Genomic DNA, 25,258 nt, shown 5'->3' with positions numbered 1-25,258 from the left:
TTAAATGTGGATTAGAGCACCGTGGTCTTGCTTGGCTGCAGTTTTTCATCCCAATAAATATTTCAGGAATGTCGCCATCCATTTTTTGGGTGGGCTGATGTAAGACAAACATCCACCTAGTAGGGGCGCTGTTTCCCACAAGTCAATTATTATAAAGAGGCAGGTTGCTAGGTGGTAAGGTCCAAAAGCAAAGTGGGAGTCGGACCTTACGCTTACAAACCTTGAAAGAAAAACATAGACTGGCCCCATAACTATATATTAGTTTTAATATTTCAAACCAAATCGTCAGAGTAGTGTTTTTTTTTAGCGAAACTAACCGGAATCTACACCGTTTTAAGTGGACTTTGCACAAAGGACGATCTGTGCTGGTGTATGAAGAAGGAAGGTGCGTTCAGGTAACGTTACACCGAGCAGGGTCACGTGATCGACGCTTCAAACTGCTTTCCCTAAAGAGGAAACCGCTTGTTCCCAAAGCAGGTGCGTTTCTTTTTTTTTCCTTTTTCGCCTTATTTTTATTAACATCGTGCTGAATGTGTTTGACTATTTGATGGTGAGTTTTGATAGTAGGAGACTGAAAGCAGCCTAATGTATTAGACGTCTATCTCTGTCACTGGCAGCCAATACCTTACCTTATTTATATAGCTTTTGTGTGTAAAGGATCTTTTTAATACAGAGGGGTGCCATAATTAACCCAGGAATCGTCGATTTATAATTGATAACTATTTTTGATAGTGGATGAATTGTTTAGGAAGCATTGTAATAAGTTTCCCTATTGGAAAAAGTGTTAAATGTTATTTTTCAACAAAAACAAACATGTAAATAATTATTACCGTTCTATTGAATGTTATAAGAATTTTATTACTTTTCCTTACAGTTACCTGACTACTTTATATTCATAGTCAGTAAAATACCACCAAACAATGTGATTTACTCCTTAATTAACATTCAACTCATCATTCCCAGACTTAACCTGCTGTATATTTTCCAAATTTTCTTCAATTTTGGTCATCTTCCATATTAGCAACCTTATGAAAAATATGCACACATTGATTTTGTGAATGAACAACCTTTAATCTGTCACATTACGACCAAATCAGCCACTCACCCAAAACCTGCTGTTACAGATGGACTTATCTTTGGTGTTTTTTTGCGGTGATTAAGCTTGACTCACTGTTTGTTCCTTGTCCCTGTTTAAAATAGTCACTAAGAGAACACTTCTTTTTGCTTCTCAAAGGAGGATTTAACCTAAAATGGATGCTAGCTGATGCTAACTAGCTAGCTACACGCCCGCACACCTTCAAGAAATGGACGGGTGGCCTCGCTCCCCTGGCGTTACGCAATGGAGGATCCTTATTCTTCTTCTGCTGGTTCTTGGCGTAAACTGCATACGAGGTGAGTCAACAAAATGTGAATGAAGTCAGCTGGGATAAGCTCCAGCACCCCTCGCGAACCTTATGAAGATAAGCGATTGAGAAAGATGAATGAAAGAATAAATGTGATAGGTATGGAAAGTTAAAAAAAATTGAAAGAAGTCTGCTGAGATAGGCTCCAGCACCCCCGCGAACCTTGTGAGGATAAGCGGTTGGGAAAGAAAAATGAAGGAATAAATGTGATGGGTGTGGAAAGTAAAAAAAAAAAAAAAAAGAATGTTGATGTGAATGCGGGAAAATGGGAATTGATGACAGCTGTAGGTCAAAGGTCAAGTTTTGGTCAAATGGTAGAAATGGGAATAATATGGTGAGTATTAGTATAGGGAAATAGTGTAATGGTAGTAGTAGTACACAATATGAATGTGAAAGAATGATGTCAAATGAGCCCATGATGATGAATGGAGATTTTTGGGGGGGATCAAAATGTGGCCTTTTGACAAATTTACAGAAAGTAGATGCATTTTAAAAGTATTCTCCCGGAAAATAGTATCCATTTGTTCTCTCGAATGTTTGGAAAAATGCCGAAAAACACATTTGACTTGAAACAAAGTAGCTTATCAAGCCTTAATTAAATTCATAAGGCCTTCTTGGTTTCTGTTCACTCCCTACATGCTTATCATGTTGCACTTTTGTCCATACTAACTTGACTAGTATTTACCCTGGTGAATTATTGACTACAGATTTAGCCGTGTGTGTGGTTTTGTTGTTGTAGTTGTTCTCCCATTTCCCCCCCAAAAAGTCCCTATTGTAGCAATTACTAGCTGCTGATCCCACAAAATGGATAAACTTTAGCTGTTTAATGTTGTTTTAGTCGTCTCATATCTGAGTTTGTGTTGGATTCAGAGGAGTGTGCAGTGATGCGGTGGTGGTGGCGGCGGCGTAGTCCACATTCCTAAGCCTCTTACTCCTCCTCTTCAAAGAGGTTACCGTGTCGTTTCGTGATGTCACCGAGTCATCACATGACTGCTCAAACGGATAAAAAAAATGCGGTATCAGTGAGCAGAATGTTCAGGACTCTCCTCTGTTGGGAGATAAAATCCTGCCAACAGTGCACATGCACTATTTGCACACTTGTAAGGGAAAATATATATTTATATATATTTGATTTTCATAACAATTGAGGATGCTATTACAGTCATACCTCTACTTATGAATGCCTCTAAGTGCAAAAGTTTCAGGTTATAAATGAGTTTTTATGCACATTTTTTTAAATTTCAAGACATTACTAAATTGACAAAAATATTTTTTCTCTTATTTTTGTGTTTCCTCACATATTTCATACAAAATTGGGACACTTTGACCAATTTTAAAGGGTTTAGTTGGTAGTTGTGTGAGGACCATTGAATGAATTAGACAATTTCTACTTATGAAATTTTCAACATGGAACCAATGCATTTTTAAGTAGATGTACGACTGTATTTTGATTGTTAACTAACCATGAATTATAAGTGAGAATCTTCTGTAATTTGATCAAATTAGATGAATTTTGCTTATATTAATGATGACTTTATCTTTTCTCTCTGCAGGGAATAGCACTGTATCCCGTGACTTCCGATCTCACAATGCTACAGTAAGTGAGAAACATGACTTTCAATGCCTAAATGACGAGAAAATCTTAATAAATGTGCTCCAAAATCAATTCTACAATTTACATTTCTCGAGCAAAATGTATAAATAAATTCATAACCTGATTCTTTTGCACCTAGAGCCATTTGTAAGTAGAGGTATGTATGCCTGTATTCTCAAACCTGATTCTCTGCCCGCAGGGGTCCGACCTGGCGGCCATTGTAGCCCCCACCGTCACATTGGGCCTCCTGGCCGTGGTGTCTGCCGCCGTGGGAGGATGGCTGCTGTGCGTAGTGAAGAGGAAGCGCCAAACAGAAGGCGCGTACCGGCCCAGCGCCGAGGAACAACGTGGAACTCATGCCACAACCGCCACCGACGTGCTCAAGCTCCCTAAGGAAGAAAGACTTATTTGAGGAGCCCTTTTTTGGGTGGCATCCCACTTGGATGACAACACATCGGCGTGCCAGTATTTTCTCGCCACCAGAACTTTTCCTCAAGTGGCTTTAATATGCTTTTATTGAGCACAGTTTAGTCAATTATGAGCACTTCCTATTTTTTACATAATTAGCGTGGGTCCATAAGTTGTATTACATGTCATTTCAAGGATATATTTTAATGTGGTTCTATTTTTCAAGTTAATTTATGCTTGTTGATCAATAAAAGGAACTTTTATTGAGGAAATTTTCAAGGTGAATGACGCAATAGGACACAATGTGACCTTTGAATTAAATGTTTTATTAATTCACAGTAAAACTTAGTTGCTAGGAAACAATGGCAAATGTGAGGGTGAATTTAGTTCGTTTACAACCACAAGCAAAATCTTCACTCGTTCGGAATCACTCATTTTAGCGTTTTGTCGGAATGATCAATAAATTTGATAGTTATACGTCTGTATTTCAGAAAAAAATACTGTACTGACTTATATTTATGTTTTTTTAACACATTGACAGCCACAGGATTGTTATGTTTTATTTTTTGGGCTATTTTTAATGTAAAGAAATCTCCACATTGTCAATGTGGTAGTCAAACATGCTGACTACTGAGCTAAAAGCTAGTTTGTAGCTCTAGAAAATTTAGAGTAACATTTAGAGTTATTGAAACAAAAATAATATTTCAACATGAGATGCCAGTGTAGATTTTTAATTGAACAGCTTGGTTTCAAAATAGAACTTTTTTTTAGCGTGTGCTCTGAAATAGTATTATGAATTTTAGTAGCTCGAATGAACGATTCCGAACGAAGCTAACATCGTGAAAATGGAGGGCCGAGGTGAGATGGTAGCCGCCATTGTCGGGGGAGGTTCTCAGTTTCCTTCTTCCTCGCCTTCCTCCTCGAACTCGCCCTCCTCGGCGGTGGCGTCTTGGTACTGCTGGTACTCGGACACCAGGTCGTTCATGTTGCTCTCGGCTTCGGTGAACTCCATCTCGTCCATTCCTTCGCCCGTGTACCAATGGAGGAAAGCCTTGCGTCGGAACATGGCTGTAAACTGCTCGGAGATACGCTTGAACAGCTCTTGGATGGCGGTACTGTTGCCAATGAAGGTAGCGGCCATCTTCAGACCACGTGGCGGGATATCGCACACGGCCGTCTTGACATTGTTGGGGATCCATTCCACGAAGTAGCTGCTATTCTTGTTCTGCACATTCAGCATCTGCTCATCCACCTCCTTCATGGACATGCGACCGCGGAAAACCGCCGCTACGGTCAGATAGCGGCCATGGCGTGGGTCGCAGGCCGCCATCATGTTCTTGGCATCGAACATTTGCTGGGTGAGCTCGGGAACTGACAAGGCGCGGTACTGCTGGCTCCCCCTGCTGGTCAAGGGGGCGAATCCCGGCATGAAGAAGTGCAGGCGAGGGAAGGGTACCATGTTGACGGCTAGCTTGCGCAAATCGGCGTTGAGTTGGCCGGGGAAACGCAGACAGGTGGTTACGCCGCTCATGGTGGCCGACACCAAGTGGTTGAGATCACCATAAGTGGGCGTGGTCAACTTCAGTGTACGGAAGCAGATGTCGTAGAGGGCCTCGTTATCGATGCAGTAGGTCTCGTCAGTGTTCTCAACCAGCTGGTGAACCGACAAGGTGGCGTTGTATGGTTCCACCACTGTGTCAGAGACTTTGGGTGAGGGTACCACGCTGAAGGTGTTCATGATGCGGTCCGGGTACTCTTCACGGATCTTGCTGATGAGGAGCGTGCCCATACCCGAGCCGGTTCCCCCGCCTAGAGAGTGGGTCAGCTGGAAGCCCTGCAGGCAATCACAACTCTCCGCCTCCTTCCTCACTACGTCCATGACCGAGTCTACAAGCTCCGCCCCCTCCGTGTAGTGGCCCTTGGCCCAGTTGTTGCCGGCACCACTCTGACCTGGAAAAGGGAAATCGAGGATGACGCCATGACGCCACCATGTCGAGGATTTTGGGGCGGGGCTTACCGAAAACAAAGTTGTCAGGTCTGAAGATCTGACCAAAAGGTCCGGACCTGACCGAGTCCATGGTTCCGGGCTCCAGATCCACCAGGATGGCACGGGGGACGTACTTTCCACCTGGTGGACAATTTAGGAAAAAGTTAAAACCACTTGAAATGTATATTTTGATCAAAAAATGAAGCACGCACACAGTATATTTAACTTTTTTTTTTAATTTAAAGGTATTTTTCAATGAAAAAGCAAGACACAGAAGACCAAGGGCGTCTAGAGTATTGTGTAAATGATTAATTATTAATTCTGGGGTACATTGCTTGTTTTTTTGTCTCATAATTGACTAATTGATTCATTTACCAGAGGCCTCATTGTAGTAGACGCTGATTCGGTCCAGCTGCAGGTCGCTGTCGCCATGGTAAGATCCGGTGGGATCAATACCGTGCTCGTCGCTGATCACCTCCCAGAACTTGGAAACAATGAGAAAATATGGATGACAATGAGCATCACTTCAAAAAAAAAAGCATTTTTAGCCCTTAAATCAATTGCATCAATTACAGAAAGAAATTCAACCTTTTGATATGGGATAATAAAACCAATGAAAACAGATTTGACGTTTAGGTGTGCATTTTTCAGAGAAAAAAAATACTTTTTAAAAAGAAAAATAGGTCATTAAAAAGAAGAGGGGGAAGGGCTCCATTCTGTGATTGAAGGTGATAGACTGAATTGAAATAAAAAATAGTTTTAATCAAGCAAAATGACCACAAAATGTTTGTTTTAGCAGCCATTTTGATTTTATGATTTAAATGAATAATGCATGCCAAAAAAGGCGTTATTCTAGAACATTCTGCAAGGATGGCTTCCACGAATGAACCAATGCACGCACGCACGCGCACGCGCAAGCACGCAGTAATCTGGGTGCGCCTAAAAATAGCTTGAAAAGGCGTGCAGCTTTACCTTAGCACCGATTTGGTTTCCGCACTGGCCGGCTTGCAGGTGGACAATTTCACGCATTTTGGGATGCGGATGATGGACAGGTCAGCTTGGAGAAGATGGAGAAAGAGGACACGGTGGTGGGAAGCGAAGATGGCTGTCTGGTGGTTTGCTGGATGACTGCAGAAGATTCTCTCCGTTCTCTCTCAGCACCTCCCACTCGGAACGCTTCTACTGGGCTGAAACGGTGGCGCAAGCTGACGTCATTACCATGGCAACCAAAGAGCGGAACCGAAGGGGGGCGTGGCTTCTGCATGAGATTGGATGCTGTTATTGTCTTCTCACGCACTCTACGAACTCTCTTCTTTTTTGTTATGGGGGGGAATTGTCAATATATAAATAAAGTAATCACGTGATTGACCTATTAAAAAATAGAACGCCTCGTTGTTTTTCAATTGCTATTTTTGGACTGCGTCACTTCTGAATTTTAATGGCCGCCGTTATCCATCTTCAATTTGGAAAAGCAATCATTGTCATGATAAAACCAGGTTGGTCTTTGTGTATGGATTTTGCATCTTAGCCCCGGGCTTGCGTGGGTTTTCTCCGGGTACTCCAGTTTCTGACTACATTCCAAAAACATCCATGGTAAGGCTTTTTGGACACTGTAAATAGGCCCGAGATATGAATTTGAGCCTGATTGGTTGGCCGACCTAACCCGCACTTGGTGCACGGAATACGCTCCAGCACCCCTGCGAACCTTGTGAAAATAAATGATTCCGAATATAAATGAATGAGTATATTATTAAATTTAAGCCGCATGTGGCTCCCGAGCCATAGGTTCCCATACTCTAAACTACTACACTACCATATTTGGGCATTGCTGCCCTAAAAAACTATTTTTGGAGTCATTAAATTCATTCCCAGCCTTTAAAATTCATTTGTATCAACCTTGCAGCAAAATATTGATGTTTCAAAGGGAGTGTGCAATAAATCAAACGTTTTGCCACGCGTGAAAACCTTAATGAGCATCCTGCGCGATCGCATTCCAAAGTTGTGCAAAGTAACCAGAAGGCAAGCAGCCAATGACGCTTCACTTCCTGCTTCTCAATAGCAGACACATTTTTGTATTGTCGTCCAACTCGGCGACACCCACGCCACTACCAGGCAGCGTAACCAAGTTCCCACAGGGTCCTGACCATGGGAGATTTTTAAAAGGCGGCTCCTAAAGTGGACCATGTCACTCTCGGAAGAGGACTTGACGTGCCCCATCTGCTGTGAGATCTTCACCGACCCGGTGGTGTTGTCGTGTAGTCACAGTTTTTGCAGGAAATGCCAAGAACGCTGTTGGAAGAAGGGTCTTTTGGAGTGCCCCATTTGCCGTAAGAAGAGCTCCAAGTCCGATTGCTACCCCAGTTTGACGTTGAAGAACATCTGCCAGGCTGTCTTGCAGACCCGAGAACTGGAGGAGACGCTGTTGTGTCCAAAACATGGAGAGAAGTTTAAACTTTTCTGTCTGGTGGAAAAGGAGCCCATTTGTGTGGTGTGTCAGTGCTCCAAGGACCACAAGGACCATCAATGCTTACCTGTGGAGGAGGCCGCACTCGACTGCCAGGTAAAAGGCCTTGAGAAGTTGACACTAAAAAATAGGATTTTTTTTTAAATGGCCAGTTCTGGGGTTCTGGGTTCAAATCCCGGTCATGTCCAATTGTGTGGAGTTTGCATTTTTGCTGTGTGGGTTAATCCGGGTACTCCAGGTTCCTCCCACATTGCAAAAACATGCATTGGGCACTTTAAATTGCCCCTAGCTAAGAGTGATTGGTTGTTTGTCTTCTTCTGCTCTGTGATTGGCTGGCTACTGATTGAGGGTGACCCCCACCTCTGGCTAGAAGTCAGCTGGGATAGGCTCCAGCACCCCTTGTGACCTTAGTGAGGATAAATTGGTTCAGGAAATTAAGTTATCTAATCTAATCTAAATTAATTTTCTCTGTGAAGACAAATATGACTAAGTTGAATGTATAGTATTTCCATAGACATTTTTTACAGTGGACTTTCTGACACAAATGTCCTCCTTTTTGAATCCATATTTGAAACTCATCCTCATTTTCTGTAAATTCACGTAGGCAGGCAAACACCCGCTCGTAGAATGTGGCTCATCTCGTCCATCCGTCCGTCATTACGTGTCTTGAAACATGTCCAAATGTTTGCTTTTACCTTTCAGGCTAAGCTGAACCAGTCCCTCAAGAGCCTAAAAGACAAATTGGACAAGCAAAAAAACACCCACAAGACCTCCGCCGACATTTTCCAGCACATCCAAGTGAGTCACGTTGCTCATATCTCCATTTGAACTGAGGATTCGAACCCAGAACCTCGCTTGTCCAGGAACAAGCGACAGAGACGCGACGTCTGATCCGGGTCCACTTCGAGGAGCTCCGTCAAATGCTGAGCCGGGACGAGGAGGCCCGATTGGCGGCGGTCGAGAGGGAAGAGAAGGAGAAAATGGCCGCCGCCAAGCGCAAGTTCGAAGACGTGGCGGCCGAGGCGCTCGTGCTGGCGGAGAGCGTAGCCGTGATTCATCAGCTCCTCGAGAAAGATGGCATCATAATGTTAAAGGTTAGCTCGCACTGGAAAAAAACTGAATTTCAGCATTAAATAAACAGAACAAAACCCTCATTTTTACCATCAAATGCTCTCTGCGGCAGTCAAGCATGCTGACTACTGAGGCAATAGCCTAGCATGCTAACATATACAGTTCTCATGCATAGCACTTAGCCCAACCTGTTTTAAATTAGGTCATCAGTCAGCATGCTCAATGCTATGGAAGGAAAATGCATAATAATGTCATTTTATATGTACAAAACTCATAATTGGATGTTTTTTTTTGTACCATTTCATCATAACTCCATTCTGCAATTCTGGTTGTGACATCACAACCAAAATGGATGATCATACCTGTCAACTGGTACGTTCTCGCCGTAATTGGTACAACTGAAAGCCCATTTTTATATTGGTACGCTGTACACATGAAAATGGTACGCTAAACGGTGATTTTGAGAAAAAAAAATAAATTAAGGCACTTTCTAGCCATTTTTCACCATCCGCCATTGTTTCTTCCCGGAAACGCATGTCTGCCAAGTGATATATGTACCGGCGCCTCTGATTGGCTAAAAAAAAAAGATCATGATAAACATTTCGTTTTGTAACACTTTCACCATGTGATTTCCGTTTCCTGTTCCCTTGTTTATGTTTACTTTCATTTTCACTTGTTGTTCGTGATTTTTTACAAAAAAGTAAAGTGGTAAGATTTTCCATGTATTTATACATATATGTAAGGGCGAAAACAAAATTTGGTAAGATCACAAATGGTTCGAGGTTGACAGGTATGGATGATCATTTCTAGCCTCTTAGAACTTGAACTTAAAAAACTATGAATAGTAGCATGCTAAAAATCTACAGCTCATTCCAAGTATGTCCATTTTTTTTCTTAGTGGGTGTGGCCAAGAAAACAACATTCTTTTAACATGTTTAACATTCAAATGTCTTTTCTTTACAGGAGTTTAAAGCTCATCAACACAGGTACAACATATTTTTTCACAAGTTGAACTGACATATGACTAAAACAGGTATGTGTTGATGACAGTAATCCAGAACTGGACTCGAACAACATGTGGGGGGTCCTCATGGACGTCAGCGGCCATCTTTCTAATCTCAAATATAGAGTATGGGAGAAAATATTAGAAAATATTGATTACAGTAAGTGTCAGGAAAGATGGTGGATGTGAGTTGGTGTATTTAAAGAGACATACACCCAATTTCCTGCCTTTCAGCCCCCGTGACCTTGGACCCCAACACGGCGCACCCGTGCCTCATCCTGTCCGACGACTTGACTTCCTTCCGCTATAACGACCAGATGAAGTGTTACCCCGACAACCCGGAGCGCTTCCATATGAGCGCCGAAGTAGCGGGCGCCGGCGTGCTTGGCCCCGGACGCCATCGCTGGGTGGTCGGCACACGCGGGAATCGGGATTGGCTACTGGGCGTGGCCTCGTCTTCCGTCCCCAGGGACGCTGAAGTCAACGCCAGGCCTGAAAATGGATTCTGGACGTTGTGTTTTAGGGATGGTCAAGTCAAGGCCATGACCTCGCCTCCGACCCCGCTACAGACGCGGGGGGTGCTAGAGCGGGTCGTAGTGGAGGTGGACTATGAGAGGGGAGAAGTGGCGTTCTGGGATGGCGAAGAGGACGCGCCGCTTTTTGTGTACAGGCAGGATTTTGAGGAAAAGTTGCTTCCGTATTTTTATACGCAGAGTAGCCAGCCGTTGACAATTTTGCCGGAAAGAGTTCATCTCGCTGTGCTTAATTCGTGAGTTGTTATTTAGCAAATGCATAACTCAAAAGATTTTTGTCTTTTGAGTGTGTTAACTTCTGGGAACTGCTTCATCGCACTTTATCAGCACTTTTTGAGAATATTTTGGGGGCTAAAAATGAATAAAAACAATTATAGGGCATTTTTTTCGGTTAAAATGAGCTAATTTGGGGTTCAAATCATCCAGGATTGGTCAATTTTCCAATAAAGAAAATGACCTTCATATGATAAGCAAGCAAATATATAATTATATAACACTAATACACAGGTACAAAAAAATAAACAGTCATTTGTCCATGATATTCCATTTATAAGCATAGGTTAACAAACAAATGAAATACAAATAGAAAAGTACAAACCTTGCATTAAAGGTCATCTATAAAAAAAAACAGAATATAAAATGATTTGCTAATCACATTCAGTGGACCTACAGTGAAGAAACATCACGTTACAAAGTAAGAATAGGCAAAAAAATCCAATGATATTCATGCTCTTTTCTGGTCGGACCCATTTGACCCCGGCTTAGTTTTGGCTTTAACCTCAGCGGCGCAGGGGCAACACTTGCGTACCCACTCATCCGGTAGAAATGGGACCTTCTCCAGTCGTGACAGGTAGACTAGTGGTTGAATAGTGCTGCTAATATTGAGGAAAGCGAAACCCACCGGCTGCACATAACAGCGAAAGACATCTGGCGAGTAGTAGTCCTCAAAGGGGAAGAGAGCTACGGGTGGTAAGTAGTTAACCACGATGATACAGAGGATGGACAGCACGATTTTGAAGGCCTTCCTCTTCATGGGGTGCATCTCGTCTTTACCCACGCCGCTGGACTTCTTTAGCGCCCACAGAATGCTGGCATTGCACACCACCATCCAAGTGAAGGTAGCCAAGATCTCGCCAGTGAAAACCTTCTCGAAATCTGGAAGGCCGCCGACTGTCTTAGCGGCCGAGTAGGCGAACGTCAACCCGAAGACCAGCACGGTCAGAGCCAGACGTTGTTTGAGCCCGTTAAGGCGGCCGAATGCTAACGGGAAGACGACGGCTACGAAGCGGTCCAAGCAGATGCAGGAGAGGAAGAGCGGCCCACTGGTGTCTTTTACACCGTAGGAGAATTTGAGGGCGGACCAGACCTCCTTGCTCTGCCAGTGGTAAAGGTTGAGGAAGCTGATAGGGGTCATGGAACCAAAATAGGCATCCATAAAGGCAAGTGAGCCAAGGTAGATGTCGGAGGTGGACGGGTCTTTGCGGTTGCGGGCCAGGATGGCGATGACCAGGATGTTGGCGGGGATCCCTACCGCTACGTTGATGCATTGCAGTGTCAGGTCGAAGAGGATGCCCTCTACTTGAGAGTCGCAGCCGTCAAAGACGCTAAAGGCTTTGGTCGTGGTGTTGTCCCACGCCGTTGTGTTCATTCGCCAGCTGGACATGGCGCCGCTTTCTGATTTTTAGGACACAAATGACTCAAAATGTTCAACTGTGAGAGTCAAAATTTAAGGCAAAAGCAGCTTAAAAACATTCCAATATGCCAAATTATCTGTTTTTAATGGGCCCTAATGAATTTGAGTGTGGTTTAGGACAGAATATTAATAAGAATGAAGTATACAAAATATGATAAGAAGCAAAGAGATGTATTTATTTTGGCTGGGAGCCGCATGAGGCTCAAGAGCCACGTGTTTGCCATCCCTATATAAGGAGAAGAGTGCAGGTGTATAAGGGGGGAGGCTATAATATCCATAACTCTTATTAATATCTGACTAAGGGGTGAATAAATATTTGAAAATAGTAACACTTGCTATTTGGAATAGTCATTTATTCCACTTTGTCCATAGGGGATCACTATCCTAGTCTATTTGGATGGAATTGTGAACAATTCTGAAATAGCAGTTATTGTTAGCCCACATTTTTGAAGTGGCTTTTGTAAACTGTTCCTAGCAAGTGACCCAAATTCAATAAATATGGACTTTTGTATTGACTGTATTGCCTTAATGAATTGGAATATAAAATAAGTAATAAATAGCAAGATTTGACTCCACAATGGCGAAATGTGGCGTTGAGAATAAACACTTTCCAAACACGGCGAGGGCTTCTGGCCTCGGGCTGTTATCTTGTTATTGTGACTGACACCGGCCCTCCTTTGGAGACCCGGAGACCTGTTTTCAGGGACGTCCTCGCCCCCGGGGACGACCTCTACGTCAAACTACGCCCATTTGGAAAGGAATAAAAGGGCCGCCGTCAACCACACGGATGGCGACGTTACACGTTTTGAAGACGGATTTGGATGGCATGGGTTTCCATGTTGGATTTTTTGGGACAATGAAGAACAAAAATTAATATGTTTCTTTTGATTTCTAAGAAATGTAAGAAATTGGCTCCACCCACTAGATTATTTCTACGTTCCCTTGATGGATGGTGGGTCCTCAAGTTGGCTTATTACGTCTCTCGTGGGACCAATCACGTCGAAGGATGATCCCCAAAGACGATATAAGGACTCAATTGTCATTTTAAGGATAAAGAAAAACTGAAAATGCCATATTTTTATGATAATGTAATGTTGCATTTTTCTGTTTTCTTTTATTTAGAATTATACTTTATTCCAGAACTTTTGACTTTACCTGAATGGGATTCTGTTTTTTTTTTTTTTTGATAATTCAAATAAATGACATTTGTGCCATCAAATATTATTTTGAAATCACATTTGAAGTACTATTTTACATAGTGTATTAAATATTGTGTATTATTTTGGCAATAGCGACTATGATTAAATAAACTTTTAAAGGCATGAAACATATGTACACAATGGTCCTGTTTTACTTTTCTCCATTAAGAACAATGTTAAATACTAATATCAATCATTTAGTATTTGTGTAAAATAATTTGTAGCCAATCAAGAAGTACTTTGAATTTTCAGATATGTGAGTCCATATTAGTATTACTAATTTTCCAGTTCATAATTTAGAACAATTAAAATAAACATACTATGAGTAAAACTTGATTATTCTTAAAAACAATAAAAAATGAGACACGAATAGACGCATTAAGTATTCATTCGCCTGAAAGAGAAGGAAAAAAAACTACAAAACTGTAATTATTTTTAGTGTTATATTTTAAGTTTATACTCACCGATTTGAACTGGAGTCGTTTGCGGACTGCAAAATTGTCCTCCAATGTCTCGGGGTTTCCTCCCTCTTATAAAGGGTGAGGGTCAGGGAGGATCTTGAATGTCACCTATTTTACAAACAGCCTTGTGTCAACATGTTTCGCTGCCATTGACGACAATACATGTTTAATTGACATAGATAAAATACTTTGGTTTTTATTGAAATGAATTGAAATCGATGCCTTTATTGTCATTAAGCAAGTGTAATGAGATTAAAAGATTCACCATGAAGTGCACACATACATTATCAATAAATATAAAAAAATATAAAAATTTGTAGTAGTAGTAGTGAAAGTAGTAGTAGTAATAGTAGTAGTAGTGGTAGTAGTGGTAGTAGTGGTATTAGTGGTAGTAGTGGTAGTAGTGGTAGTAGTGGTGTTAGTGGTAGTAGTGGTAGTAGTGGTAGTAGTAGTGGTATTAGTAGTAGTAGTGGTATTAGTAGTCGTAGTAGTAGTAGTAATAGTAGTAGTAGTAGAAGTAGTAGAAGTAGTAGAAGTAGTAGAAGTAGTAGAAGTAGTAGAAGTAGTAGTAGTAGTAGTAGTAGTAGTAGTAGTACCTAAATGAAATAAAAAGTGGAAGAAAATTAACATCAGTACAATTGGAGTGAATAATAAGTAGACAAAAAATGTTTTAGAATGAAAATCAAGAGGAATTTTGTTTTTATTTTTGAAATGTGAGAATTACACCTAATTGTTGTAATCGCACGTTTTCTGGCACGTGAGCCTTTCGATTGTTTTAGGGCCGGCCAAAAGCTGGCTAATTGGCAAATAATGGGACGGGCAGCCTGAGTGTGGACTTTGCCATCGTTTTATGGCTGTGAGCGCAGCTGACATACCGACCGACGCCCTGGCTCTGCTCACTGCGAAGAATTAGCAATACAGGACGGCCATGTCTCGATACCATAAAGCGGCCATCGATGGTTACTTGGATCTTTTAAAGGAGGCCACTAGGAAAGACTTGAACTCTCCGGACGAAGATGGCATGACGCCCACCCTGTTGGCCGCCTTTCACGGACACGTGGACGCGTTACAGCTCATTTGCAGCAGAGGGTGAATATTCTACCTTTTTTAAACCATGAATACTCTTTACAAGAACGTCATTGGCTAATTTGAGAAAACGCTCAAAACCAAGCAAACCTAATTAACGATTAATTGTAACCCCGGCTTGATTTGATTCTAGGAATTTGTCCATTGGCTTCAATGGAAAAATGTATCCGACATTTATGGAAGCTCTCCGTGGAAAAAAAACAAAACAATAGACCCTTTCTCTCATGACTGAATCACCCCCATCTCCAACCCTCATTGAACACCACAAAAGAGCCTGGTCACTAACTAGCACACATTTTTTTCTCTCACTCATTATCTTCCCATAGATGGTTAGCAAGGCTTGCTACTACAATCATTTGGTCATAAATAATTGGCACTTTTCGTTTATGACTTTTATTGCCGGGACACACCTTTAGAGGACTTTACATCTTAATGCCTTACTTATTAGTACTTATCTTACTCTCTTATGTGTATGCTTTGTGAATTTAAACAAAATTGCCTAAAGAAGTGCACTAAAAAAGCAGAAAAACACAAAAAGCTTACTGTTAAATTCAAAAATACTGCATAGCTTACCAACCATTGTGAAAGGTATATACTATATTAATAACATAATATATTTCTTACCTTCCAAATAGGATTCAAATTGTCACTGTGGCAGTCAAACGTGTTAACCGCTGAGCTAACTGTCCAATGTAGTTTCAGATGCCAAAATTTAAGTTTTCCTGACTTTCCAAAAGCTGATTTCCTTCAACTAACTTAATTAGCTCGGTAGTTAGTATGCTTGACTGCCATTTGAAAATAGCTACATGCTAACGCCATGGTTAGCCACTCATCCACTGCGTCCTGGTGCGTATTTTTATGATATTTTATTTTTATTCAACAGGGGGGATCCCAACAGAAGCGACATTTGGGGAAACACGCCACTCCACCACGCCGCCGCCAACGGTCACATGCACATCCTCAGTTTCCTAGTTAGCTTTGACGCTAACCTGTTCTCATTGGACAATGACTCCCACACAGCTATGGACGTGGCCGCCTCTCGAGACCGTATGGATTGCGTTCGATTCCTGGACGCCGCCGCTTCGCAACAGACCAACCAAAACCCCAAGAAGGTTGCCAGGTTGAGAAAAGAAGCCGGAAAGGAAGCAGAGAAACGAGTGAAACATTGCGAGAAGGTGAAGAAGCGACATCAAAATAAGATGGATAAGATGTACCGTGGTCCGGATGCGACCGGTTCGGAGGCTGGCGATTCGTCGATTTCGTCCGGCACGGTGAGGAGCGTCAACGAACAGTTCTCCAAACTCATCGCATCGGAGAAATCTGGCTCCCTGACCTCCAGGGTCAAAGGGACGTTGCAGATGAAGCTGGGGAAGAAGGATAAGGGAACCATGCAAAAATCTGCTGGGGACAATAACGTCATTTTCCTTAAGCCGGAGAACGCTGCGTCGGGAAATCCCGAGTTTTTGGATGTTTTCAACGAGCAGGATGAGAAGACCCTGGAAGAAGAAGTAGAAGAAGAAGAAGAAAATGAGGTCCATGACGGAGGTCTTGGCGAATCGGGCCTTGTCAAGCAGTCCATCTTCAACAGACCTGGCTTGGGTGGGCTTACCTTCATGAAGAGAATGAGCCTGGAGACGGAAGACGTCCTGAACGACGAAAACCTGGACTATCTTGTTCAGAACAAAAACCTGGAGGCAGAAGAAGACCTCTCGGCTTTAGCGGAGAATGCTAATGTGCCATGGGAGCAAGATGACCTGGGCTTGGATGACGATGAGGAAGAAACGTCTCCTCTGGAGGGCTTCTTGGCGTCCATCTCTTTGTTTGAGTTTGCTATGGCGTTCACTAAGGAGCACCTGGACCTGGAGGCGCTTACGCTCTGCTCAGATGAAGACCTGAAGGGTATTCGTATTCAGTTGGGACCTCGGAAGAAGATCTTGGATGCTGTTGCGCGTCGGAAAAAAGCGTTGGAGAGCCCAGGTGCGATGGGAGAGACCTCCTTGTGATAACATCAACAGAAGATGACTAAAAACCTGTAAACCTAGTTTCAAACTATAGAAAAATGTTGTTTCTGGTGTTTTGTGACTTGATCAATGAAGAATACATATTAGGGGGAACTTTGCATGAAATAAAATGTCAATTATGTGAGTCAAATGTTTTTACTTTCCATATAGAAACGATTTTCAGCAGTTTAATTAATTTTTAGCTCTTAATAGCAATTAAGTCATGAACATTGTGCATTGTCAACATCAAAATTCATTAAAAAAACAAATAACAATAATAAAAGTAAGTCATATTACCCAGCACTACTAAAATTTAATGAATTAATCTGTTAGTAATTTTTAATACATTTTCAATGCAAAATATTGTGTAGCACTATCTTTTTCGACCGCTAGGTCGCAGTATTAACTCGCCCAACAACACTATAAAACGAACAAGAAACAGGACGAAGCTTTGGAGTTCACCTGTGACGATTAAAAGTATTGTTTATCACTATTCTGCCTACTATGCCAACAGGTAATTACACTCTTGTTTTTAAATTCGCAATGTCACCACTCTCGTCTCCATTAAACTCTCAGGTAATCAATAACTAGTTCGTTCAACCCGCTGTTGAACTCTTACGGTTCCTCTGCTAATTTAAACCCAATTAGTGAGCCTTCTACATTAGCCAATTTGTTGTCGTCGCCCTTTTCGCTCTTAAAATGGAACATTTCTCGTAAATACAACGAGTTTACACCATTGACGAGTTTGTTTTCTTTTCTAACTATCTCGTTTGGACTCGCAGCTTTCATTGCCGGCTTCGTAAATGTCTGAATTTGTGGCTGCCGACAATGAGGATGAGACCAACTGTCTCTCCGCCCCGACGTCATCAGGTGGAGAAGACTACTTGTTTGTAGAATCCCGACACCCAAACACAGTCCTGCAGGGTCTCAACGCCCTGAGACTCGACAACTCCTTCTGTGATGTGACCCTGTGCTGTGGTGGACAGGAGTTTCCCTGCCACCGCCTTGTCCTGGCATCCTTCAGCACTTACTTTCAGGTACACATTTGTAAAAAAAAAAAAAAAAAAAAAACACATAGCCATTTTGGCTCTAATCCGGATAGTCTTGGTCACTGGTAGCAGATAAAAACGTACCGCCTTACTAACCATATTTTTTTGGGTACAACCAGGCCATGTTTAAAACAAACCTAAAGGAGTCCAAGCAGGATCGTGTAGCTATTAATGGTGAGCCACAGATGATTGGCATGTTGGTTAGCTACGCCTACACGTCGGAGGTCTTTATCACTAAAACAAATGTCCAGGTAGGTTTTCACCTTATACCTTTTTAAAAATATTTTTTTTTACTTGATGTAACTTGCAGGATTGCTAATGAGCTTCTTTTGGGCAGGCAATGTTGGCCACAGCTAATCTTTTGGACGTGAGGGCCGTGCGAGATGCCTGCTGTTGTTTTATGGAACGTCAAATGGATGAGACCAATTGTGTGGGGATCCACTGCTTTGCTGAGGCCCATTCCTGTAACCTCCTGGAGAAAAATAGCATGGATTACATCTTGAAGCATTTTAGCACTGTTTGTCTTCAGGTACAAGGCTGATGCTAGATGTATGTAGCGTGCAGTTGAGTAATTTAAATTCCACTAGAATTTATGTTTAACATATTTCCTACAGGAGGAGTTCTTGACCTTGTGTGCGGACAAGCTCATTGAAATCCTGGATAGCGACCATCTCAATGTGGCCAAAGAGGAGTTGGTGTTTGAAGCCGTCATGCTGTGGCTAAATAAATGTCCGACCCGCAATAAAAACTTTGAGAAGGTCAGATTTGGCCACATTGACTTTAAAAATTGGACAGATGGGCGGTGTCAGCACAAGATACGATACATATAAAAAAGTGTATCCGTTAACACTACATATGAAACATAAACTGAAAAAAGGACTAAAGGATTAACATACTCATCACTCATCATTAAAGTAAAAAGTATAAAGTACAATGTAAAGTAAAAAGGAATGTATTAAGAAATATTAAAATGTCATTTGAAAAAAGATAGGGCAATTTTTTTTTTAATCTGTTTTCAGGTCTTGGCGTACATCCGCCTGCCCCTCATCTGCCCCTACTACCTCCATGATGTAATTGAGTCTCACCATGTGGTAAAGGACAACCCAGTATGCCAGAATCTCATCTCCGAGGCCAAAGACTACTTGCTGCTAAAGGACCGTCGAAGGGAGCTCTACAGCTCCCGGGTACGGCCGCGCCGATCCACGGGTCAGTTTTGGATTATTTAAGACGTCATTGGGAGTTATTTCCCATTTGGAATTGAATTAATTGTACCCTGTTCCCCGCAGAGACATTGGAAGTCATCATAACAGTCGGAGGGGAGGACGATAAAGTGGTGTTGCGCAACGTGCAGAGCTTCAATCCCTTGACCAATGAGTGGCGAGAACACGCTCTCCTGCCGTTTGCTGTGAGCAAACACGGTCTGGTGGTGTCAGGTGGGCTGAGGAAATTGTCCTCAAATTTAATTTTTTTTAAGCGTAAATAGTCATCATGGTCAATGGCGAGTACTTGCACATTTAATTCTAACCCCGATTTCACCATGCCATATTATAATGTGGTTTCTTGTCTCGCCCGTAGACTCCATTTTGTATTTAGGCGGAGGCCAATTTCCCGACGGCTCGACAAGCAATGAAATGTGGCGATACGACCCGTGTTTCGACAGCTGGATGGAAATGGCTCCCATGATCTATCCCCGTTCTGAACTCGGTGCGTCCTGAGGTCGGGATGTCATGGACTTCTCGCACATACGCCACACACAGACGTTTCATTGTAGCGTATTTGTGATTACATCTATTTTTATATAACTTAACTCTTTCCTTGCAGGCCTGGTGATGCTAGACGGTTTAATTTACGCCGTGGGCGGCTGGGAAGGTGGCTCTCGTCTTGCCGAAGTAGAGTGCTACAACCCTCACACAAATACCTGGGAGTACACTGGGTCTGTCAAGATGGGCGTCACAAGTCCCGCTGTTGTGGCACTGGACGGTCTTCTTTTCGTTACCGGTAGGAAAAATCACGGATAGACCAAAAGACTGAACTAAACCTCTTCAAAATAAATGGTCCAACATGTGCGTTTTTCTCTTTTTAGGGGGCGCGGGTATGGATGACGGCGATGGGTCCGATCTTACACAAGTATTCAACCCTAAAACGAATCAGTGGACGGATGTGGCGCCCATGCAGATTCCCCGTTCTGGTTCGGCAGCTTGTACACTGAAGGGCAAGATATATGTCATAGGTACAGCGGAAACAGCGGATAAGACGTCTATATTGCCATCGATAGAATTTCCAATAATTCCCTGTTCAAATGCTTTTGACTTCAGGTGGATGGCACGCCACGAAGGAAAACACCAACAAGGTGGAGTGCTATGATCCCAAGACTAACCAGTGGACCATGTGCGCCCCCATGAAAGAACGACGTTACAGACCGGGCGTCGCCGTGGTGGATGGAAAGATCTACGTTCTGGGAGGAGAGGAAGGATGGGATAGGTAAGGCCTAAAAAACAAAAAAACAAATAATAAATCGATGCCACCGTCGCTTTCTGTAATGCCAGTATAACACCCGGCCGCCCTGTTTAGATATCACGACACGATCGAGAGGTTCTGCGACGTCACCGACACGTGGGAAATTGTCGGTGAGATGCCCACCAGTCGCAGCTGGCTCGGATGTGCGTCTCTAATGCTGAGGAAAAACTTTATAGCGCAGTCACCAAGTATGTCAAAAAGTAGCCCAGGCATGTGAGGATTGACTGAATGACCTCAGAGATGTTTATTTTTGAGCTTGGTGACCTAGATATTTCAATTGTCATACTGTTGGGATGGCCTGCTGAAATTGTATGTTGGGAACAAGATGCTGTATTTTTCCAACTGTGAAAAGGCTTTGCTGATGTTTCCATGCCCAGGATGTGGAATATACTTTGTATTGAAAATTGATTAGAAGTTTTGTACATTAACTTCATGTTGACTTTATATTTTCTAATGTCTCAAATGAATATAATAAAAGTTTAATTATATTTGGGAAGATATATCCTAACTTTTTCTACATCCCAAACAATTTAAGAGATATATTATAGGGGGGTGAAATCACTCTATACTATAAACTGGAACACGTCCACCGATGAAAGATGGCGACTACTTACCTACGCCGGCCACTACATCTTGAGTTGTCTGACCTTGTCTGTGGATGCCGTAATGGATTGTGGGAAGTGACGGCCCTGTCCACCATATTTGACGTATCCTGGCAGGACGAGATTGGAAGTCATGAGAGCAATTCGCCCTTTAAACAATCTCTCTGTGAGTGATATTTCCCATCTTTACGTCATTACATCACTTCTGTTAACTCGTTGTATCATTTCATATAGTTGCTTTACAAGACTAAATGTGACCTTGTAATTTGCCAGTAAGTAGTTAGCCCAGCGGCTAGTTAGCTCGATTATTGCGGCGTTTTGTCAAAAAAATCCACTATTCATTAACTTTCATATTCACTTTTTGCCATTATATCTCCGTGACACTTAAAATGTGCAAAATTACAAGTGTTTTTCTTAACGAAATCATACTTCTGAAGGTCAAATGACCTTTTTCTGGGCTGTGTTCCACATCCCCGAATATAAAATGTTGCATAAACCACCATAAAAAACACTAATTGTCTAATTCGACCTTCTGCAACTAACATCACCGGCCTCGGAAAACACCATTTCAATTATTCCACAATCCTGCACAGAACAGTATAAACTAAGATGTGTATTTTCTAGGAAGATTTTTCTGTCAATAACAGTTGTGTATTTTTTATTATCAATTTTTCAGAAACGGTTCTATGCTGCTGCCAAGCCAAACGAAGCCCTAACCGAGGCCTACGCAGGACACAAGTCACCTGCCGTATCACTTCCCGCACCTCAAAATGTCCAGGTCGGTTCTTTTTTTACCTCCACATTTGAGTTAACTTTCCCTGACCTCCATTAAAAAAATAACATCTCTGTTTTAGGTATCCAAACTCCCAAATGGCTTGGTCATCGCCTCCCTGGAGAACTATGCCCCGTTATCCAGCGTGGGCGTATTTGTCAAAGCGGGGAGTCGTTACGAGACGGCGGAAAACCAGGGTGCCGCTCATGTATTGCGGCTGGCTGCCAATATGGTCATTTCCACATTTTTTTGCATCATCACACAAAAAAAATGAGGAAAAATGAGCTTCAAATGTTGAATTCATTTTTTTTATGTTGCAGACTACTAAAGGTGTTTCAGCCTTCAAACTGTGCCGTGGTATTGAAGCACTTGGCGCCAGCCTCAGGTCAGTACTTCTTATATTTTCTATTAAATACGTCCACAAAAATGTAATGTATGTTGTTTTGGTCTGTAGTGCTACATTATCCAGGGAAACTATGGTCTACACGGCAGAGTGCTTTAGAGATGACCTGTAAGTATGAAAGGTTTCTTGAGGAGGGGATGCTGTGGCGTATGTTGACATATTATTATTTTTTGTGTGTGTTTTTAGAGATAATATTTTGGAGTATTTGGTCAATGTGACTACAGCACAGGAGTTCCGGCCTTGGGAAGTGAATGACTTAACTGCCAGGGTGAATGTTGACAAAGCTCGAGCAGGGCAGTCTCGTCAGATAGGTTTGTACCCAAATGGTTTTATGATCATAATAAAATGAAAAAAAAATTACAAAGTCTCCCATTTTGATGCATTTTAGGGCTGAATGATAGTGGATAAAACTGACATTCCAACTTTTTGAGGATTTTAAATATTAATGTTGACATAAAAATACAGAATATTTGATAGCCCCTCCCAAGAAATCTATTTAATAAACAAATTAACATCAACACAGTTGCAGTCAGACTGAAGTCAATAAAGTGCTAAGCTAATTTCATGATGAGTTAGATAGCAACATACATAATTTAGCCACAGGAAGGTTTAAAAGAAAAAAATTGAGGTTTTTATAGGCCGAAAAGTTAAGTTTCCTATAGCATGCAGTAATGCCTAATGAGTATTTTTGAAAGGTGCCCTTTTTGTTTCAGGTATAATTGAGAAGTTGCATGAAGCTGCTTACAAAAACGCCCTTTCTAACTCATTGCTCTGTCCGGACTTCATGGTTGGCAAGGTGTCTCCACAGCAAGTATGAATCTTTTTGTTTCTAAAAAATAATATGTTTTGTGTCCTTATTTATTTCTCTTGAATTCATTCTATTCCCAGTTTGGAATTTGTAAACATCAAGTCATAACTACAGTATAAAGGAATGCTTACTCTAAACCTCTTATGTTGTCTTCCACATGTAGCTGCACTCATTTGTGGAGGACCATTTCACAACCAGCAGAATGGCTGTTGTTGGCTTAGGTGAGTTCTTTTTATTTTAATTGTATTTTTTGTGACTGGTCATTTCTTATTCTGGTGTCCTTCAGGTGTCAATCACTCTGACCTGAAGGAGCTAGGTGAGAGGTTCCTCAGTGTGCGCGGTGGGTCCGGAGCACCGCTAGCAAAGGCATCTTACCGTGGGGGTAAGTGGACCGCAAAAATGGTCAACCACCCTGAAACATGACCATCTCACTTATTCCATTCCTCATAGGCGAGGTTCGCGTTCAAAACAAAAGCGACATGGTCCACGCCATGGTCGTCAGCGAAGGCGCCGTGGCGGGCAGCGCCGAGGCTAACTCATACGTCGTGCTGCAAAGGATCTTGGGAGCTGGGCCACATGTTAAGCGGGGTGCTGGGATTGGCAGCAAATTAAGCCAAGGTGTTGCCAAGGCAACCAAGCATCTTTTTGAAGTAAGATAAACCTTGGCTTGTTTAGTATGGATGGATGTTCCAATTAATTTTTTTTTTGTTTTCTTCAAGGTTTCTGCTTTTAACGCATTCTACTCCGACTCTGGTTTGTTTGGGGTATACAGCGTCTCGCAAGCTAACACAACTGGAGATGTGAGTATACAAACGCAAATACTTATTGAGAAATTTAAGCTTGCAGATCTGTAAACACACTTTTTTAAAAAAAATTCCTTGCACAGGTGATTCGAGCGGCCATTGCCGAAGTGGGAGCTGTAGCCCATGGTGCCGTGACGGCAGATGACGTCGCCAGAGCAAAGTGAGTTGGGGGCAAGATTTGAAGTCAAAGGGGTTATGTGGAGTGTTGTATTAGCTTGAAAAAAATGCACCATATCAAACCATGTTATGATTTCAAGTAAAGTCGATTTTGCTATTCATGATATGCTTTAAAGAATATTTATACATTCCAGCAATTTTGAGACATGAAAAATATATTTGTACCGTTTCTACTTGAAAATGTCTCAAAAGGATACAGTAGTTACAACCCAAATCCTGGTTAAATAATTGAACTGCATGTGCATACTAAAGTTAGCCACAGGAGGGCAGTATTACACAGAAACATGCATCATAGATTTAACGATGAACAACCTAGTCAACTAAGCTGCAATATTTGTCATTTTAATCTTTTTTTACAACACTTAGGGATAAAAATCAAAAGTGTAAAGATGTGTAATTAACTAATATTAAAAATATTCTGGACACAATACAAGAATTGGCCATGCACTTGCCCTTTATAGATCAAAATATGACTTCTATATATTTGGAGCCTTGTTCTGCAAATACATTAAATTGCAAGCTGTTTTTTTTCTGTGCAGAACTCAAGCCAAGGCGGATTATCTGATGTCAATTGAAAGCTCCAGTGGTTTAATGGCGGAAATGGGCGCACAGGCCCTGTCAGTCGGAACGTATCAGGCGCCCGAGATCATCCTACAGGCCATAGAAGCTGTCACTCAGGACGACGTGGTCAAGGTGAGTCACTTTTCATTAAAAATAAAAGGATTTATATCGGTGCCAATATTTGAATCCACTAACAAATCTTTCTTTTTCAGGCTGCAAGGAAATTTGTGGATGGCAAGAAGACCATGGCCGCCAGCGGACATCTTATCAATACCCCTTTTGTGGATGAGTTATGAAAACCATTCATTTTTTTCCCCAAAACTTGGCGTCAAAGGCTTCTATGTTTTTTTTCTGTGAATAGCTGTGTAAATTAAACATTATGAAACTCAACCAAGTGGTACTTTTATCATTTAAATCAATAAATCTACCTCTCAACACCTTTGGGGGGTGAAACGCATTTGACTTGCATCTAAAGTTGACTCACCATTCGATTTTTTTTTCCTCCAGATAGGGGTGAATTCATTGGAGTGGATAATTAAATGCAGATTTGGTTGATGGAAATGTGACAGAATTTCCCCCCCATGTGCAACTGCATACATTATCATAAAATAAAGATGTGCTAAATGCAAACTGCTTACAGTATTTAAAAAAAATTGTGTGTAGC

General features: G+C 41.9%; 7 protein-coding genes across 8 annotated transcripts; 5 read left to right on the top strand and 2 right to left on the bottom strand.

Moving 5' to 3' along the window:
- Positions 1-172: 172 nt before the first annotated feature.
- On the top strand, positions 173-4,105 carry crb3a (crumbs homolog 3a). Of its 2 annotated transcripts, none has more exons than XM_077733992.1 (4): positions 173-477; positions 1,235-1,392; positions 2,957-3,000; positions 3,197-4,105. In XM_077733992.1, the coding sequence occupies exons 2-4, from the start codon at positions 1,305-1,307 to the stop codon at positions 3,407-3,409; spliced, it is 345 nt and encodes a 114-aa protein (XP_077590118.1). In that variant the 5' UTR covers positions 173-477; positions 1,235-1,304; the 3' UTR covers positions 3,410-4,105. The 2 variants fall into 2 exon arrangements, with proteins under 2 accessions (XP_077590118.1, XP_077590119.1); XM_077733993.1 differs by having other exon boundaries at positions 459-550.
- On the bottom strand, positions 3,711-6,587 carry LOC144208246 (tubulin beta-4B chain-like). Its single transcript, XM_077733991.1, has 4 exons — positions 6,365-6,587; positions 5,768-5,876; positions 5,423-5,533; positions 3,711-5,355 (listed from the first exon to the last, which is right to left on the bottom strand). The coding sequence occupies exons 1-4, from the start codon at positions 6,419-6,421 to the stop codon at positions 4,298-4,300; spliced, it is 1,335 nt and encodes a 444-aa protein (XP_077590117.1). The 5' UTR covers positions 6,422-6,587; the 3' UTR covers positions 3,711-4,297.
- On the top strand, positions 6,332-10,844 carry LOC144208244 (E3 ubiquitin-protein ligase TRIM35). The gene is made up of 6 exons (XM_077733990.1): positions 6,332-7,952; positions 8,559-8,654; positions 8,720-8,950; positions 9,891-9,913; positions 9,978-10,090; positions 10,165-10,844. The coding sequence occupies exons 1-6, from the start codon at positions 7,575-7,577 to the stop codon at positions 10,701-10,703; spliced, it is 1,380 nt and encodes a 459-aa protein (XP_077590116.1). The 5' UTR covers positions 6,332-7,574; the 3' UTR covers positions 10,704-10,844.
- A 343-nt stretch (positions 10,845-11,187) lies between these two features.
- Positions 11,188-12,126, bottom strand: LOC144208601 (G-protein coupled receptor 4). The gene has a single exon (XM_077734535.1). The coding sequence runs from the start codon at positions 12,124-12,126 to the stop codon at positions 11,188-11,190; it is 939 nt and encodes a 312-aa protein (XP_077590661.1).
- Positions 12,127-14,657: 2,531 nt separating this feature from the next.
- anks4b (ankyrin repeat and sterile alpha motif domain containing 4B) lies at positions 14,658-16,906 on the top strand. The gene is made up of 2 exons (XM_077734832.1): positions 14,658-14,905; positions 15,786-16,906. Exons 1-2 carry the CDS (start codon positions 14,745-14,747, stop codon positions 16,903-16,905), a joined length of 1,281 nt encoding a protein of 426 aa, XP_077590958.1. The 5' UTR covers positions 14,658-14,744; the 3' UTR covers position 16,906.
- Positions 16,907-17,287: 381 nt separating this feature from the next.
- Positions 17,288-20,956, top strand: LOC144209119 (kelch-like protein 24). Its single transcript, XM_077735342.1, has 12 exons — positions 17,288-17,416; positions 17,685-17,939; positions 18,071-18,202; positions 18,289-18,480; positions 18,566-18,709; positions 18,971-19,157; positions 19,238-19,384; positions 19,527-19,655; positions 19,773-19,949; positions 20,035-20,181; positions 20,267-20,432; positions 20,523-20,956. The coding sequence occupies exons 2-12, from the start codon at positions 17,706-17,708 to the stop codon at positions 20,683-20,685; spliced, it is 1,818 nt and encodes a 605-aa protein (XP_077591468.1). The 5' UTR covers positions 17,288-17,416; positions 17,685-17,705; the 3' UTR covers positions 20,686-20,956.
- A 144-nt stretch (positions 20,957-21,100) lies between these two features.
- uqcrc2a (ubiquinol-cytochrome c reductase core protein 2a) lies at positions 21,101-25,051 on the top strand. The gene is made up of 14 exons (XM_077734326.1): positions 21,101-21,236; positions 21,747-21,848; positions 21,925-22,074; positions 22,163-22,227; positions 22,297-22,353; positions 22,432-22,556; positions 22,959-23,056; positions 23,217-23,274; positions 23,340-23,435; positions 23,504-23,703; positions 23,773-23,853; positions 23,940-24,016; positions 24,573-24,726; positions 24,807-25,051. Exons 1-14 carry the CDS (start codon positions 21,204-21,206, stop codon positions 24,888-24,890), a joined length of 1,380 nt encoding a protein of 459 aa, XP_077590452.1. The 5' UTR covers positions 21,101-21,203; the 3' UTR covers positions 24,891-25,051.
- Positions 25,052-25,258: the final 207 nt, after the last annotated feature.

The sequence above is a fragment of the Stigmatopora nigra genome, chromosome 15 (genome assembly GCF_051989575.1).
Source record: "Stigmatopora nigra isolate UIUO_SnigA chromosome 15, RoL_Snig_1.1, whole genome shotgun sequence".
NCBI lineage: Eukaryota > Metazoa > Chordata > Actinopteri > Syngnathiformes > Syngnathidae > Stigmatopora > Stigmatopora nigra.
This window is presented reverse-complemented; position numbering and strand designations above follow the sequence as displayed.